General features: G+C 50.1%; 2 protein-coding genes across 2 annotated transcripts; one reads left to right on the top strand and one right to left on the bottom strand.

The window, feature by feature from the left end:
* Positions 1-366: 366 nt before the first annotated feature.
* LOC135287369 (zinc finger protein 664-like) lies at positions 367-11,152 on the top strand. Its single transcript, XM_064400728.1, has 4 exons — positions 367-491; positions 1,072-1,135; positions 8,858-8,936; positions 9,122-11,152. Exons 3-4 carry the CDS (start codon positions 8,885-8,887, stop codon positions 10,381-10,383), a joined length of 1,314 nt encoding a protein of 437 aa, XP_064256798.1. The 5' UTR covers positions 367-491; positions 1,072-1,135; positions 8,858-8,884; the 3' UTR covers positions 10,384-11,152.
* A 298-nt stretch (positions 11,153-11,450) lies between these two features.
* LOC135287281 (cytochrome P450 4F3-like) lies at positions 11,451-13,961 on the bottom strand. Its single transcript, XM_064400632.1, is given in 12 exon segments — positions 11,451-11,563; positions 11,566-11,699; positions 11,799-11,853; positions 11,856-11,880; positions 11,965-12,029; positions 12,111-12,244; positions 12,316-12,445; positions 12,520-12,538; positions 12,541-12,588; positions 12,782-12,840; positions 13,209-13,353; positions 13,617-13,961. Coding segments are annotated over 12 exon segments (1,272 nt in total).
* Between the last annotated feature and the right edge of the window lie 381 nt (positions 13,962-14,342).

Raw genomic sequence — 14,342 nt, 5'->3', positions numbered from 1 at the left:
CTACAACAGGAATTTTTTCACAATTTAAACATTTACATATAACTTAGCTAGCACGTCTGGTATTGGGATGAATCAGACAGGGTATACGATATGCCTCTGATGGAAGTTGTAATCCTTCTTTTTCTTCCTATAAGTCACAGGCTAAGGCCAGAATATGAGAACTCTCTGTCTGAACCAGTCCTGATGCTCCTGTTTGAAGAGGAAGGATTCCTCCCCAGGGAGGTATCTCAAAACTTGTCCAGGAGCCGGTGCTGCTGCGGCCGTGGGGCAGAGCGGGTGCGGAAGGCGGGTCCGGGGCGGGAGCGGAGGAGGAGCGGGAGGAAGGGCAGGGAGAGGGGAAGGGGAAGAGCAGGAAGGCGAGCGAGGAGCACGAAGAGGAGCGGCCCGAGGAGGAGCAGCAGTGGCAGGAGCATTGCGGGGCTCCACGGCGAGCCCGCTGAGCCCGCAGCTCGGCTGGCCCCGGCAGCATCGCATTGCCCTGCGTGCCGCGGGTGAGCGCGGAGGGGAAGCTCGCCCCGAGCCGATCGCGGCAGCTCCGGCAGGGATTTTTGGGGGGCGAAAGGAGGGAGTTTGGAGGGGTTTGGGTCTGGCGGAATCCGGAGTCGCGTCCCAAATATATTTCGGTTTTGCTGGGAGCGGTATTTTTTCTTCCTATGACGAGGGGACATTTTTGGATGTGGCCGCAGTGCAGAGCTGAGCCGTGAATGGCCCGGGGGGATTTTGTGGGGCCCATGTGGCGATCGGCCGGTGCCGGCGGGCGGGCCACGGGTTTGGGGATCCCCGGGAGAGGCGGGGATGAAAGGCGGGAGCCCCGGCGTGGGGAGAGGGGCGATAGCAGAGCTGGGGGAGCTCCGGCAGGCTGGAGGGGCGGTGGAGCCGGGAGATGAGTGGGGCCCGGGCCCCGAGGCTGAAAGTATTGTCGGGGAGCGGGGGAAGCGCTGAGTGCCTGGGGTGGGGGGATGCTGGAGAAGGGGACCCTGGGACACCTGGGAGCCGCGCTCGAATTGATATAACATTTCAATAGTCAATCCGGATTTTATTTTTTATGTCTTTTATTTTAAAGCAAGCAAGCAAGCAGCGCTGGGTGGTCGGGGAGTCACCGCTCCACTCACGGCACACACCACTTACAAGTTCGGTAAAGTATATATACTGTTTTTAAGCCTACAAAGCATTTTCCAATGTTTGGTTAGTCCAAATCAGCAAATATCAATAAGCTGGGAGCAGCAATTTCATAATCTTTCCAGGTGGTCCTTGGCTTCCTGTCCTTCTTGTGGTCATCTGGAGGGAGGCTTTACACTGGTGTCTGCTACATGATTTTGTCAAGTGCATCAAGCTTTTTATTATACCTAAGCATTTAGTTGCTTTGTTAGCTTTACCACAACATCCTCTGTTTTATTCTAAGCATCAGTCCTCTTGCTACCTCATCTCTTTTACTCTTCTGTACTTCATTGATTTTGATGCTTTATTTGGTTATTGGGTCAGAAAGTTTCAGAACCTTTCCTTGTGTCTTTTGGACACAGTAGATAGAAGCATTTGCTGATTCCGTTGCCAATTGACACGAATCACAAAAACATTTTTCACAATCCCTCCCCTTTAAGTTATTGATTCATGTCTTTGCTTCAAATTGAGCTGATACTTTTTGGGTTGCAGTGTTTTTTGGTTCTGCTTTGGCCTTGCCTATCATAAGGGAGAGAGTTTTTTCTCCTGTGGTTGTTATTTTAGGGTTTATGAGCATTGCTGAAATCTGCATTCCCTGGATCACTGAATGCATTAGCCTAATAAAGCATGGAATCATACATGGTATAAACAATAGGCCTAATGCAGAAGAAAGCAACATGAACCCCAATGTTTTCCACCAGGCTCCTTCAAACAATTTATTCCTCCAATTGTCAGTTAATATGGAATTCCATTTTTGCACTGGAACATGTGCAACTTGTTTAATTTTGTCTGCCAGATTTGTAATAGCTTCTCCATTATCATCAATCTCTAAACAGCACTCAGGTGTACTAAATTTTCCACAAAACTCCCTTTCTTCAGCTCATAAGTAATCTGGGGCTAGCCTATTCTGATATACTGCTGCTCTGGTCTGGCTTAGTTGTCTAGCTACAAGCTTCAGTGCCTCTGATGTTTGATTAAAAGTAATTTCTACACTGGTCTGTAATCTAATAATTTGGTTAAGCATATAAATAGGGGTTCTATAACCCCAGCTGCCGTCCTGAGCCCAGGAGGCAGGATCACAGTAATCTGTGATCCATTGGGAAGTCCATTCTTCATTTTTCCAAGTCTGTTTTCCTCCTATTTCAGTTTGTTTTCTTCTATGCAGAGTTTCCTAAAGAGATTGTCCTAAATATTCACCTTTGCTCTTTGGTAGCAAAAAGAATGCAGGTTGTATAATTGCAATTGTACAGGTACCTCTCCACCTCTTTGATAATTCATCATATGCCCTTTTACCACATATCCAAAGTAATCCTTTTGAAGCTTTCCAATTTTCAGCCTTCTGCCCCTGATTTTCCCAATATTCCTTAAGATCTTTTACCTCCTCAAAAGGATTAGCATGTGTTACACTTTTCCAGCAAACAGTTCCATTGGTACAATTGATGGAGCAATAACCTGTTGGTGGTTTTGGCCACCAGGTTGTAAAAGTGGAGTTGGTGGTATATATCATCTTGCAGGGGGTGTGTCCTACATACGTAGTACAATTGTTTCCTTTCCTAGAAATACAAATTTGGCCTACTACTTCATGACTCAATATTTACTCCTCAGGTTGAATTTCATTAAATCTTTGTGTCATGTTCCATAATATCAACTGATCAGGTCCAACCCCTTCTCCCCTCCACGGCCATTGCTCGGTCATTTGGGATCCCCACCAACCCAACAGTTAATCACATTTAATTCCTTAACTACTTTTTGCATCAGATCAATAAACAAATTTTTTTCCTAACATGGGGAGGTCCCAGTCCCTGAGTCTTTTCTAAGTTTTTTTGTACAGGTCACTTCCTGCTCTTGTTCTTTTTGGTTTGAACTTCCCCTAAATGCTTTGTGATGTTTTTCACTAACTCTTCCTTGAATTTATCTTGTATTTCCCCTTTATTTGAGTATCCCCACGTTCCGCCTTTGGGAAAAGAGAAGAATGGTTCTCCCTGGTGACAAAATTGATAGTTTCCAGGTGCCCATCCTCGCATTCCTGAATCTGTTGCTACCCAGTAACTCTTTTCTCCTATTGTACAAGTTTCAAGTTGTCCTGGCCCATCACATCCTGCATTAATATGAGTGTGTGCTTGGGCCATGGTCCAGCCATACTGTGCATTTTGGTCGCACTTCAAGCAGGGATTGGTTTCCCATTCCCTGGAAGACCCAACAGTACCAGAAGGCCCCACAGTTTTATTGTCCCTCTTCCTCCTTGGCCTCCCGGGGTGCTCCCAGCAGTGAGGGGTGCCATCTTCTCAGCAGCAAGGATATTCTTCAGGGGTTCCGTGTGAGCTTTCCTGCATTCCGTGCCGTTTCTTAAATACTTCCCAGTTCTTTGCTTTGGCTGGCTCGGATCCACAAGGGACTCAATTACGTTTGCAATGCTCAATCTTTTTAATATTTGCCTCACTTGATAGTCCCCCTCTTAGTCCGTATTTCCACAACATCTACCACTCATAAGAATCTAGTTTTAATGTTCCTTCGTCTAGTTTCTTTTATAAAAAATATATTCAGATAAAATCTCTTCAATATGTTTACACTCTGGACACAACCCACTTGTAGGATCACCCCTGTGACAATGATAACACCACCTCTCCTTCCAATAGTTGCATTCAGTGCTTACAAAGGGATAGCAATTACAGTCCTTTTCAATACAGGTTATTTTATCTCCTGACATCTCTTGAGAATATGGCATCCCATATAACATCTTGTATGGGGAGATCCCATGCTCTGAGTTTGGCATTGTTCGAATATTTAACCACACCAATGGTAAATACTCGGTAAATATTGGATTAATGCTTAATCCAAGATAGTTTTTTTTCAATCATTAGTTTTGCTGGCTGATGCTTTAGGGTCTGGTTCATTCTTTCGACTCTCCCCAAACTCTGAGGGTGCCAAGGGGTATAATATTCCCAAGAGATCCCTAGAGCTTTCATTACTTTTAACACTTTTGAGGTAAAGTGGGAACCCTGATCTGAGTCAATCACTTTAATCATCCCAAATCATGGAATTATTTCTTCTGAAATAATCTTTGTAACAAAATGTGCTGTTGTTTGTGCCGCATAGTGGGTCTCTACCCAATGAGCTATTTGGTCTACTATAACTAACAAATACTTGTATCTTCCCACTCTCAGTAGTTTGGTAAAATCCACTTGTATCTTTTCAAAAGGCCTATAGGCAGTTTTTCTCCCTCCCTGCGAGGTCTGTCTAGATGTCTTCTTGTTAATTTTCTGGCAAATAATGCATCCTTGTGTCTTCTGTTTTGCTATATCAAATATTCTTATACACCCAAAAAACTTTAAAAAGTGGTTGCTTAGTGCTCGTGTTCCCCAATGAGTTCATGAATGTAACTGGGGAATTATTCTTTTAACATTACTTTTAGATAGCATTTCTCTACCATCTGGTAAAAGCCACTTATGCCCTTCTAGCTTAGCCCCTAGTTTCTGCATCTCTTGTATTTCCTTTGAGATATAGCATTTTTTATATTTTGTATCATCCTCACTGTTATTCCAATTATTTAAAAACACAGGTAAGCATACTGCTGCCCTTTGTGCTTCTGCATCAGCCAAATTATTGCCATGAGTCCCATAATCCGTTCCTCTCTGGTGTCCTCTGACATGGACAGCAGCTATCACTGATGGACCCCTCAAAGCTTCTGATACTCTTATGGGAACAACTGGATTACTTATTTCTATCTTAATGGGTCCAGTCTTCAGCTTTCCTGTTTCCCCTTTATGGTGCCACACTTTTGGATTAATTTTGTCTTCATCTTCTGACATTAAGGTATAAAACTGTACCTGTAGTTCTCCTTGTTTCACTTCTAAATTTATTCCTAAAGCTCTAATTAAATTTCTTCCTAGCATATTATTGTCTGCTTCTGGTACCAATAACAAATCATTCAAACAAATCCTATTTTCTGATTCAATTTCAACATTTTCAAGTATGGGTACTTTAAATGGTTCCCCTTTTGCTGCCACAACTAGAGCAATTTCTTAAGTAATTTTACCCCTTTGAGGAGGTGCTGTATAGTTGATCTTTCTGCTCCAGTGTCCACTAAAAAGTAAACTTTTTCCCCTAGGGGACATATTTTTAGTTCTATCAAGGGCTCTTTTGATGATCTGGTCCTCAAGATGTACAGCCCCTGACACCCCTATTTGTCCTCTTCAGACTTTTTTTTTTTTTCTTTTTTTCCCCATCTTTTTGTTGTTGCTTACAGCTTAGCTTTGTCTCTCCTTCCTCAGTAATAGCAATGATAATCTGCAGGACCATCTCCGGGGTTTCTCATTTGGGGAAGTTTCTTATAATCTCCCCTAGGTCTTTGTCCTTCTGTTCTAAACGCTTTCTTTTCCCCCTTCTGAGTTTCCCTTACAGCTGCTACAAATATCTTGACTTCTGCCTTTTGTGTTTCTTCACCTCTCCTCACATACAACTTTTGGTCTTCCCACAATAGCTCTTGGAGACCCCAGTCCTGCCAATCCTCTCATTCTTTAGCTTTTTTTTTTTCATATGTCTCCCTATAATTTTGCCACAAATGGAGTTTGAAGCAATGCTGTTCCTACTGGTGAATCTGGGTCCACTCCTGAATACATTTGCAGGCTCTTTCTGAGCCTCTCAAGCCAATCTGTAGGTGTTTCATCTTTTTCTTGGCGCACGCTGAAGGCCTTGTAAATATTTTGCCCTCGAGGTACGGCATTCTGTATCCCTTGTATAATGATATCTCTAAGGTCCCTCACATTTTGTCTGTCCTGCTCGTTCTGATTAGGCCATTTTTGATCCCCACGTGGACCCTGCTGGTGTCTCCTTTCCCATTCTCTCATTCCTGCTTGCCTAATCATTTCCCTTTCCTTACAGTAGTAAATAGTATTCCTAATATAGCTTGAAGCTCATCCCAGGTGTAAGTATTTGGCCCTAAAATTTGGTCTAACCTCTCGGAAACCCCTAAAGGGTTTTCAAGCAGCCGCCCCATTTCCTTTTTAAATTTTCTTACATTCCCAGTATGAAGTGGGACTGCTACAAACCCTATTCCCCTATCATTTCTTCCCATAAGTACTTCTCTCAAGGAAAATAGTCTCTTCTTTTGATCTTTCTCCTCCACACTAGAATTATTTTCCTGGTGTTGTTCTCTCCTCTTGCTCCGAGTCCTACTAGATTGTGATGATAGTGGTGGAGGCATCGAGCTCCGGGGCCTCTCAGGGGAGGAGAGAGTTTCCTGCCCTTGATAGGGAGGGGGCAAATTGTCTAATGGTTCCCAAGGTTTTTCTTTTTCCTCCACCTTTCTTCTTTTTTTGGTTTTCAGGGGGTATAATGTTATCACTACAGAGACCCCCCCTCCTCCAAAGTGCCACATAATCACTTTCCTCCTGATCAAAGGGTTCCTTACTGTTTACATAAAGATTTAAAGCTTGACACATCCAGTCATGAAAGGACCCAGCACTGGCCAATATAAATGATCAGGCCTAATTTCTTCCTTAGTCCACCCTACCATACAATAATGGACCATCTCTTCTTTACTTTTTCCCTTCCTAGAGGGCATTGCATCCCAATGTGCAGTTGTTAACCCCAGGGGGCTGTCCGGGGGTATCTCTGGTTATTCACTCCCTTTCTCGTTTTTAGAGCCTCTCTGCGGGCCCCATAACCTTGAGCCTCTCTTGGGACCCTTTGAGCCTCTCTGGGGGCTCGTTGAACCTCCCTGGGGGCTCCTTGAGCCAGAGGTCTTACTGTTCCCCTGAGCCATCGTGAGCAGTGTCTCACAGCACTCGCTTTGTCCCTTCACTGGCCGAGCCCCTCGCGGGGTGATGGAAGCACAGATAGAAGGACTCCTCGATGGCTCCGCGATAATATTGCATCTACCTCACTCAGTTTCACTCAGACACTGCCATGTCCACCCAACCAAACGATACTCACAGCCCGCTGCTCTTGTCTGGATCTTCGTGCACTGGAATTGCAGGTGATTTAAACTGCAGTTCTCAGGGAGCTCAGTTCCTTGCTTGCTTTCTTTACCAGGTTTGTGGTGCCGTTAGCTCCCGGGCTATTGGCTTCTACGGGCCACAAAAGTGGGGTGCCCCCTGCAGTAGCCTCAGTCCGAGAGATCCCAGGGCATCAGGTCGGCATCACCAAATTGATATAAAATCTTAATAGTCAATCTGAATTTTATTTCTATATATTTTGTTTGAAAGAAAGCAAGCCAGCAGCACTGGGTGGCCGGGGAGTCACTGATGTACTCAAGGCACACACCACTTACAAGTTCAGTAAAGTATATATACTGTTTTTAAGCCTACAAAGCATTTTCCAATGAGCTCAGTCCAAATCAGCAAATATCAATAAGCTGGGATCCGCAGTTTCATAATCTTTCCAGGTGGTCATTGATTCCTGTCCTTCTTGTGGCCATCTGGAGGGAGGCCTTACACTGCTGTCTGCTGCATGATTTGGTCAAGTGCATCAAGCTTCTTTTATACATAAGCATTTAGTTGCTTTGTTGCAATATCTCTTAGCTTTACCATAACTTCCTCTCTTTTATTCCAAGCATCAGTCATCTTGCAACCTCATCTCTTTTACTCTACTATAGTTCCTTCATTTCGATGCTTTATTTGGTTATTTGGCCAGAAAGTTCTAAAACCTTTTTTTGTGTCAATTTTTGACACAGCAGATAGAAGCATTTGCTGATTCCATTGCCAATTGACACAAATCACAAAAACATTTGTCACAGAATCAGGGGAGGATGAGCCCTGGGACCTCCAAAAGCCCCTCAGCATGGCTTAGCAGAACCCGAGAGCGGGGGGGATGCCCAGGACCCATGCTGGGGTCGGCTGTCAGTTGTCTCTGCCCAGCACGGGAAAAGGTGGTTCTGGGCAGGCCGCGCTTTCAAAGAAGGAGTCTGGACTCTTGCTTTTCGGTCTTCAGTTGAGTTTATTGTTCCTTATCTACAGAGTTTTTCTGTCTGTCCAGCCGAGGTCTGATCAGCAAGACAGCCAAGGGCACTCTCCCCCGTCCACGGAGTGGTTGTCTCTTTTATAGTAAAAACTACGTATAAGATATTTACCTTTAATTTCCAATACTTTTCGCCCTTGTTGGCAAGTGCACTTTCCCTATGAACCAATCCACACATGCCAACATCATCCTGAACATGGATGCCAAGGAGAAGAAAGAAGAAGGACAGGGCACTCCCAAATCCCTCCATCTTGGGACCCCTGACCCCCATGTACAGAATTTCAAACCCCCCTGTACAACATACAAAACCCCCTGTACAGTGCTCCAAAGTTTTTCCCTTCACCCTGTGATTCCTACTTCTACGCTACTTAAACTTTTGTGGCCTGTAATTCTTCATATAAGGTTGGCAATTTGCTCCATGAATTAAGATCAAATTTCCAGGTGTCTTTGGCTTCCTGCCAGGGTCTCCGAGTCCCTGCCAGGGCTTTGAGACATCCAGGGCATCCAGAGAGATGCTCTGGGTTCCAACAGACCCACGGGCCCCTCAGAAGCTCTGAGAAGAGGGACCCCCATAACTTCAAACAAGGACACTGGAAACAGGGAACCCCTGGGAGAGTGGTTTTGAACTTGCTGATTTTTAGAGGTATTTCTGGCCACCAGACACCCAGTGACTTCTACAGATGGACTTGGCCAGTGGACCATCAAAGGCAATGCACTTACATCTTGTTTTTCCCCAAATCAGGATTTCGCATTCCCAAACCTTATCTGGATGAAGGGGAAGGCTGCGAGGAAGCAGAAGATGCCTCGGGACGCTGAGGCAGGTGAGGAGGAAGTCAGCGCCCCTTTCCCCCTCTCTCCTGCTCCATCTCCCAGCCCAGCACAGCCCCCGGCTGTAGGACAACCCTGCTGCCAACGCTGTCCTGCCAGGGATGGATTGGGAGGATCTCCTTCTCCTTCCCTCTGGCACGGAGGCAAATCCCATCCTCTCCTTGTCCTTCTCCTGCAGACAAGGAGCTGAGGATGGGGAGCAGGGAAGACAAATCCCCACGGCAGAACCTCATGGACGAGGCCATTTTGAGCAGCTCCATGGCACAGGAGCCTAATGGGGCTAAAAAGCCTCGGAGATCCCTCAGGAGGAGGGGCTCCAAACCCAGCCCAGGATGCTCCAAGGGGAAAAGACCCAGCCTGTGCCAGGAAGGCAGCCAGAGATCTGGCCAGAGCTCTGAGGTGGTAGCCAGTGAGCAGCATGACAATGGCAAGAAGCCCCACTGGTGCTTGGAATGTGGGAAAAGTTTCCTCAAGAACTCCTACCTGGTCGTCCACCAGAGGATCCACACCGGGGAACGGCCATATAAGTGTGGGGAATGTGGGAAGAGCTTCAGGATCAGCCACCACCTGATGAACCACCAGAGGATCCACACCGGGGAACGGCCCCACGAGTGTGGGGAATGTGGACAGAGGTTCAAGATCAGCTCTGCCCTGATCGTCCACCGAAGGACCCACACTGGGGAACGGCCCTATGCGTGTGGGGAATGTGGACAGAGCTTCAGGATCAGCTCCCACCTGATCGTCCACCGAAGGATCCACACGGGGGAACGGCCCCATGAGTGTGGGGAATGTGGGAAGAGCTTCAAGATCAGCTCCCACCTGATCCGCCACCAGAGGATCCACACCAATGAACGGCCCTATAAATGTGGAGAATGTGGGAAAGGCTTCAGGAGGAGCTCCAGCCTGAAACTCCACCAGATGACCCACACTGGGATACGCCCCTATGTGTGTGGGGAGTGTGGGAAGGGCTTCCGTGACAGCACTGGCCTGATCATCCACCAGACAATGCACACTGGGGAATGTCCCTACACGTGCTCTGAATGTGGGAAGAGCTTCATGGGGAACGCCAGCCTGATTATGCACCAGAGGATCCACACTGGGGAGAGGCCCTACGAGTGCGGGGAATGTGGGAAAAGCTTCAGTGCGCCCTCCGCCCTGATTTTCCACCAGAGGATCCACACTGGAGAGAGGCCCTACAAATGTGAGGAATGTGGGAAAAGCTTCAGCAAGAGGTCCGGCCTGACTGTCCACCAGAGAATTCACACTGGGGAGAGGCCCTACAAGTGTGGGGAATGTGGGAAAAGCTTCAGCCAGAGCTCCAGCCTGACTGTCCACCAGAGGATCCACACTGGGGAGAAGCACTATGAGTGTCCTGAGTGTGGGGAGAGGTTTCAGAGCAGATACCGTCTCCTCAAGCATCAGCAGATTCACACAGAATAGAGGCCCTTCCGCTGCCCCGACTGCGGGAGGGGCTTTAAGAGAAACTCCACCCTCATCACCCACCAGCGGATCCAAGCTGGGGAGAGGCCCTAACAGTGTCCCAAGTGTGGGAAGCGCTTCTCCCAGAACTCTACTGTGACCCAGCACCAAGGGAGGCAGCAGTAAGGGAAGGCCTACAAGTGCCCCGTGTGCGGGAAGAGCTTTGAGCACTGCTCCAACTCCATCCCCATTGGATGGTCCACGATGACCCTCATTGGGCAGAGACTTGGTGATCCATGGTCCTTTTGATCCATGTTAGGAAGAAACCTGGCTGGTGATCTCCACCTGGCTCCTCTTAGACACTTGGGCAGCAGGAGAAAAATCCATTGGGTTGCAAACCAACATCAGAATTTCATAGGGGACAGTACAGTTTTTTACTTTCAACCCCAAAAATATCTCACGTTTTGCATCCAATCATTTCTTCAGGTGGCATCAAGGAATACTCGATGGTGTTGGAGGTCTTTTCCAACCTAAATCATTCCATGATTCTAATTGTATCTGGCCCATAGGCGTCTTGCACAGCCAAATGGTGATGGACTGGGGCACAAAACCAGGATTTTGGAGACAATGGAGTGGAAATTCCTCTAGAAAAGATCCTTTCTACCCACCCAGGCACATGGATACTCAGCCAGCATGTACACGTAAATCCTTTTATTTTGGCCTTGATTTTCCTTCATATTTCTTCATCCCTTCACCCACCATTGGGGTAAAAATAAAGACATTTAACTAAGTCTCGGATGGTGACATTGGGGAATATGGTGGGGATGGAGCTGGGGACATGGACAAGGACATGGGTGCGGACATGGCTGTGGATGGCGATATTGGGCATGGAGGGGGTGTCAGAGGTATAGATGGTAACATGGGGCTATATGGGCATGGATGAGGACATGGGGGACGTGGCCATGGGTGGTGACAAGTGGCTTAGGGGACAAGTCCATGGGTTGACATGTCCATGCCATGAGGTGTCCCATGACCAAGGACAGCACATCCCCACCACCACCACGATACTGTCCCCTTCATGCTCCCGTTTATTCCCTGCTCTTTCCCTGGCTGTGACACCTCCCTTGCAGGATGTCCCCATGTCCTGGTGACCCATGTCCCTCAGCCACTCCCAGTGGCTCCAGCAGCAGCCAGAGCCCGCCTCAGCATGCAGGATCAGCTCGGGCTTGCGGCGCGGGGGTGGCCTCGCCGTGTCCCTCCGCAGCACAAACCGGGACAGTGTCAGTGCCACTGCCACCTTCATCTCAGCCATGGCAAAGCTCTGCCCGATGCAGTTCCTGCCACCACATCCCCACTGTCAGTGTCACCCCACTGTGAACCCAGCCAGAGACGGGGGTGGCACCTGGGGACACTCCTGTCCCCACTCCACCACTTACCTGGGGCCAGCAGAGAAGGGGATGATGGACAACAGGCACTGTCCCTTGGTGTTTCTGGGCTGAACCTCAGAGGGTTGAACACCTGGGGTGACACCGCCACAGTCTCACTGAGGGGACACAGCTGTCACCATCATGGTGACAAGGACACCTCATAGGGTGGCCCTACCTCAGGCTCAGGCCAGAGGTCTGGGTTGTGGTGGCTCCCGTAGATGCTCATCAGGCAGATGACCCCTGGTGGGATGGGAATGGCCACTTTAGGGACAGCAGATGAGGGTGGCTGGTGACACTGGGGACACCCTGGCTATGCCATACCCTTGGGGATGACACGGCCATCACGCAGGGCGATGTCCTCAGTGCAGCACTGGGACACAGCAATGACAGGAGGGTGCAGCCGCAGGCTGTTCTTGATGCACATGGTGGTGAAGGGCAGCTGGGACAGGTCCTCCCTGGGGACAAAGTGGGGGTGGCATTGTGTCCCCAAGCCACATGACTAGGGGTGGCCCTGGGGACATCTCACCATTCAATGTCCGCTGTGTCCCGGCCAGCCAGGAGCTCCTGGACCTCCTGGCGGCATCGCTCCTGGTGCTCAGGGTGGCCAGCCAGGTTGTAGAAGAGCCATGCCAGGCCACTGGCCGTGGTGTCATGACCTGTGGGGACATTGGGTGAGTGAGGGGACACTGGAGTGGCTCCTCCCCAGTGGCGCCTGGGAGCTCGTGCTCACCCTCAAACATGAAGGTGTCACAGCCTCAGCCGCGATGTCCTCGTCCAACAGGGTGTGGCCGTTCTCGTCCTGCGGGGGTGAGATAAGCCAGGGGCCACCTGGGGCCACCGGTCTACGGCCAAATCCCATCCATGGCCACCACTCTTCCCCAATGGCCACCACCCTACAGGCACCACCATCCCACTGGCCATCAGCTCTATGGTCAATGCTGCCCATGGCCACCACTGTTCCCCTGTGGCCACCAGTCTATGCCCCAGCCCACCATGGCCACCAGCATCCTCTTGGCCTCTATGGCCAACCCTTCCATGGCACCACCATCCCCTAGACCACCATCCCACCATGGCCACCACCCTATGGTCACCATCATCTCCCCATGGCCACAGCCACCCTCTTGAGCACTTCCATGTCTCCATGGCCACCATCATCCCCCATCCCCTCATGGCCACCAAAGGACGAGGGTTGGGGGACAACCAGAGGCTGGACATGGTGACACTGTTGGGTGGCCTTGGGGAACCTCAAGGACAGGTTGGTGGCCACTGTGGGGTGGCATTTGGCCTGGCCATGCTGACACCTCTGGGACCTGTGGACTTGGGTTGGTGGCCACTGCCTGGGCACTGCCAGGTCTCTGTGCCAGGTACGGTGACACCCATGGGTGGCCCTGGGGATCTGTCTGATGTCCCATGTCCTACCTGAGGCACTGAGGAGTGGCCGGAGGGTGCTGGGGTGGAAGAGGCACAGGACAGGCAGCCAGGGAAGTCCCCACCAGAGGCAGCCATGAGGGTACTGGGCCACCAAGGTGTCCACCTGCTGTAGGGCTTCCTCCATGCTCTGGCCCTGGGGAGAACAGGACATGTGTGTCACTGGGGGCACAGATAGGCTTGGGGACGTGTGTCCTCAGGATACTGCCAGCCTTGGGGACATGTGTGATTGTCCCCACTGTCCCCCTGGCAGGTGGCACCACTCTGTCCTCACCATCCCAAGTGCCACCACCCCATTCCTTCTGTCCCCTCACAGGTGCCACCACCCAATTGTTCCTTTGCTGGTGCCTCCACCCCTGTCCCCGCTGTCCCCGCAGGTGCCACCCACTGTGCCCTCACCATGCCGGTGTGTCCCAGCAACCAATTGCAGCAGGATGGGATGGGGAACTTGTTCAGCTGGCGACAAGTGGCCCGGAATCGGGTGACAGCCACCAGCACATCCTGGAGCCACCGCAGCAGCAGGGCCACCACAAAGGTGCCCAGGGCCACCGCGCCCAGGGAACCTAGCGCCGTGGCCACTGCCATGGAACCGCTCCTGGGGACAGGGCAAGGGGCGGGCATGGGCGGTGTCACCACGGGGTCACATGGCGCCGCGCTGGGTGTCACCGGATCCGCCTTTTGTCGTAATGCGCGTTCTGGTGGCAGCGTCCTCTGACACGTCCTGATGGCATCTTGTGCTGACATGTCCTGGTCCTGCGTCCCCACATGTGTATCCTGGTGGCATCGTGTTCCCCCCCGCCGCTTGTAGTGTCCCCGTCTCCCTCTGTGTGTGTCCCTGTCCCCCCTTCCCTCTGTGTATCACCATCCCCCACCTGTGTGTCCCTATCCCTCTGCACCTGTCCCTGTCCACTTTCCCCGTTGTCGTGTGTTCCTGTCCCGTCCTAGTGTCCCCGTCCCCATCTCCCCCGTGTGACCCTGTTCCTTCCATGTGTCCCCGTCCCTCTCTGTATGTCCCCTGCCTCCCGCCCCTGGCGGGACCAAAGTTCCCGAGGTCCTGGGGCCGTATCCTGTGGGATATTCACGTGTCCCACAGCATGTCCCCGTGTCCCATAGGATGTTCCCATG

Source organism: Passer domesticus, chromosome 29, assembly GCF_036417665.1.
Source record: "Passer domesticus isolate bPasDom1 chromosome 29, bPasDom1.hap1, whole genome shotgun sequence".
NCBI classification, from domain to species: domain Eukaryota; kingdom Metazoa; phylum Chordata; class Aves; order Passeriformes; family Passeridae; genus Passer; species Passer domesticus.
This window is presented reverse-complemented; position numbering and strand designations above follow the sequence as displayed.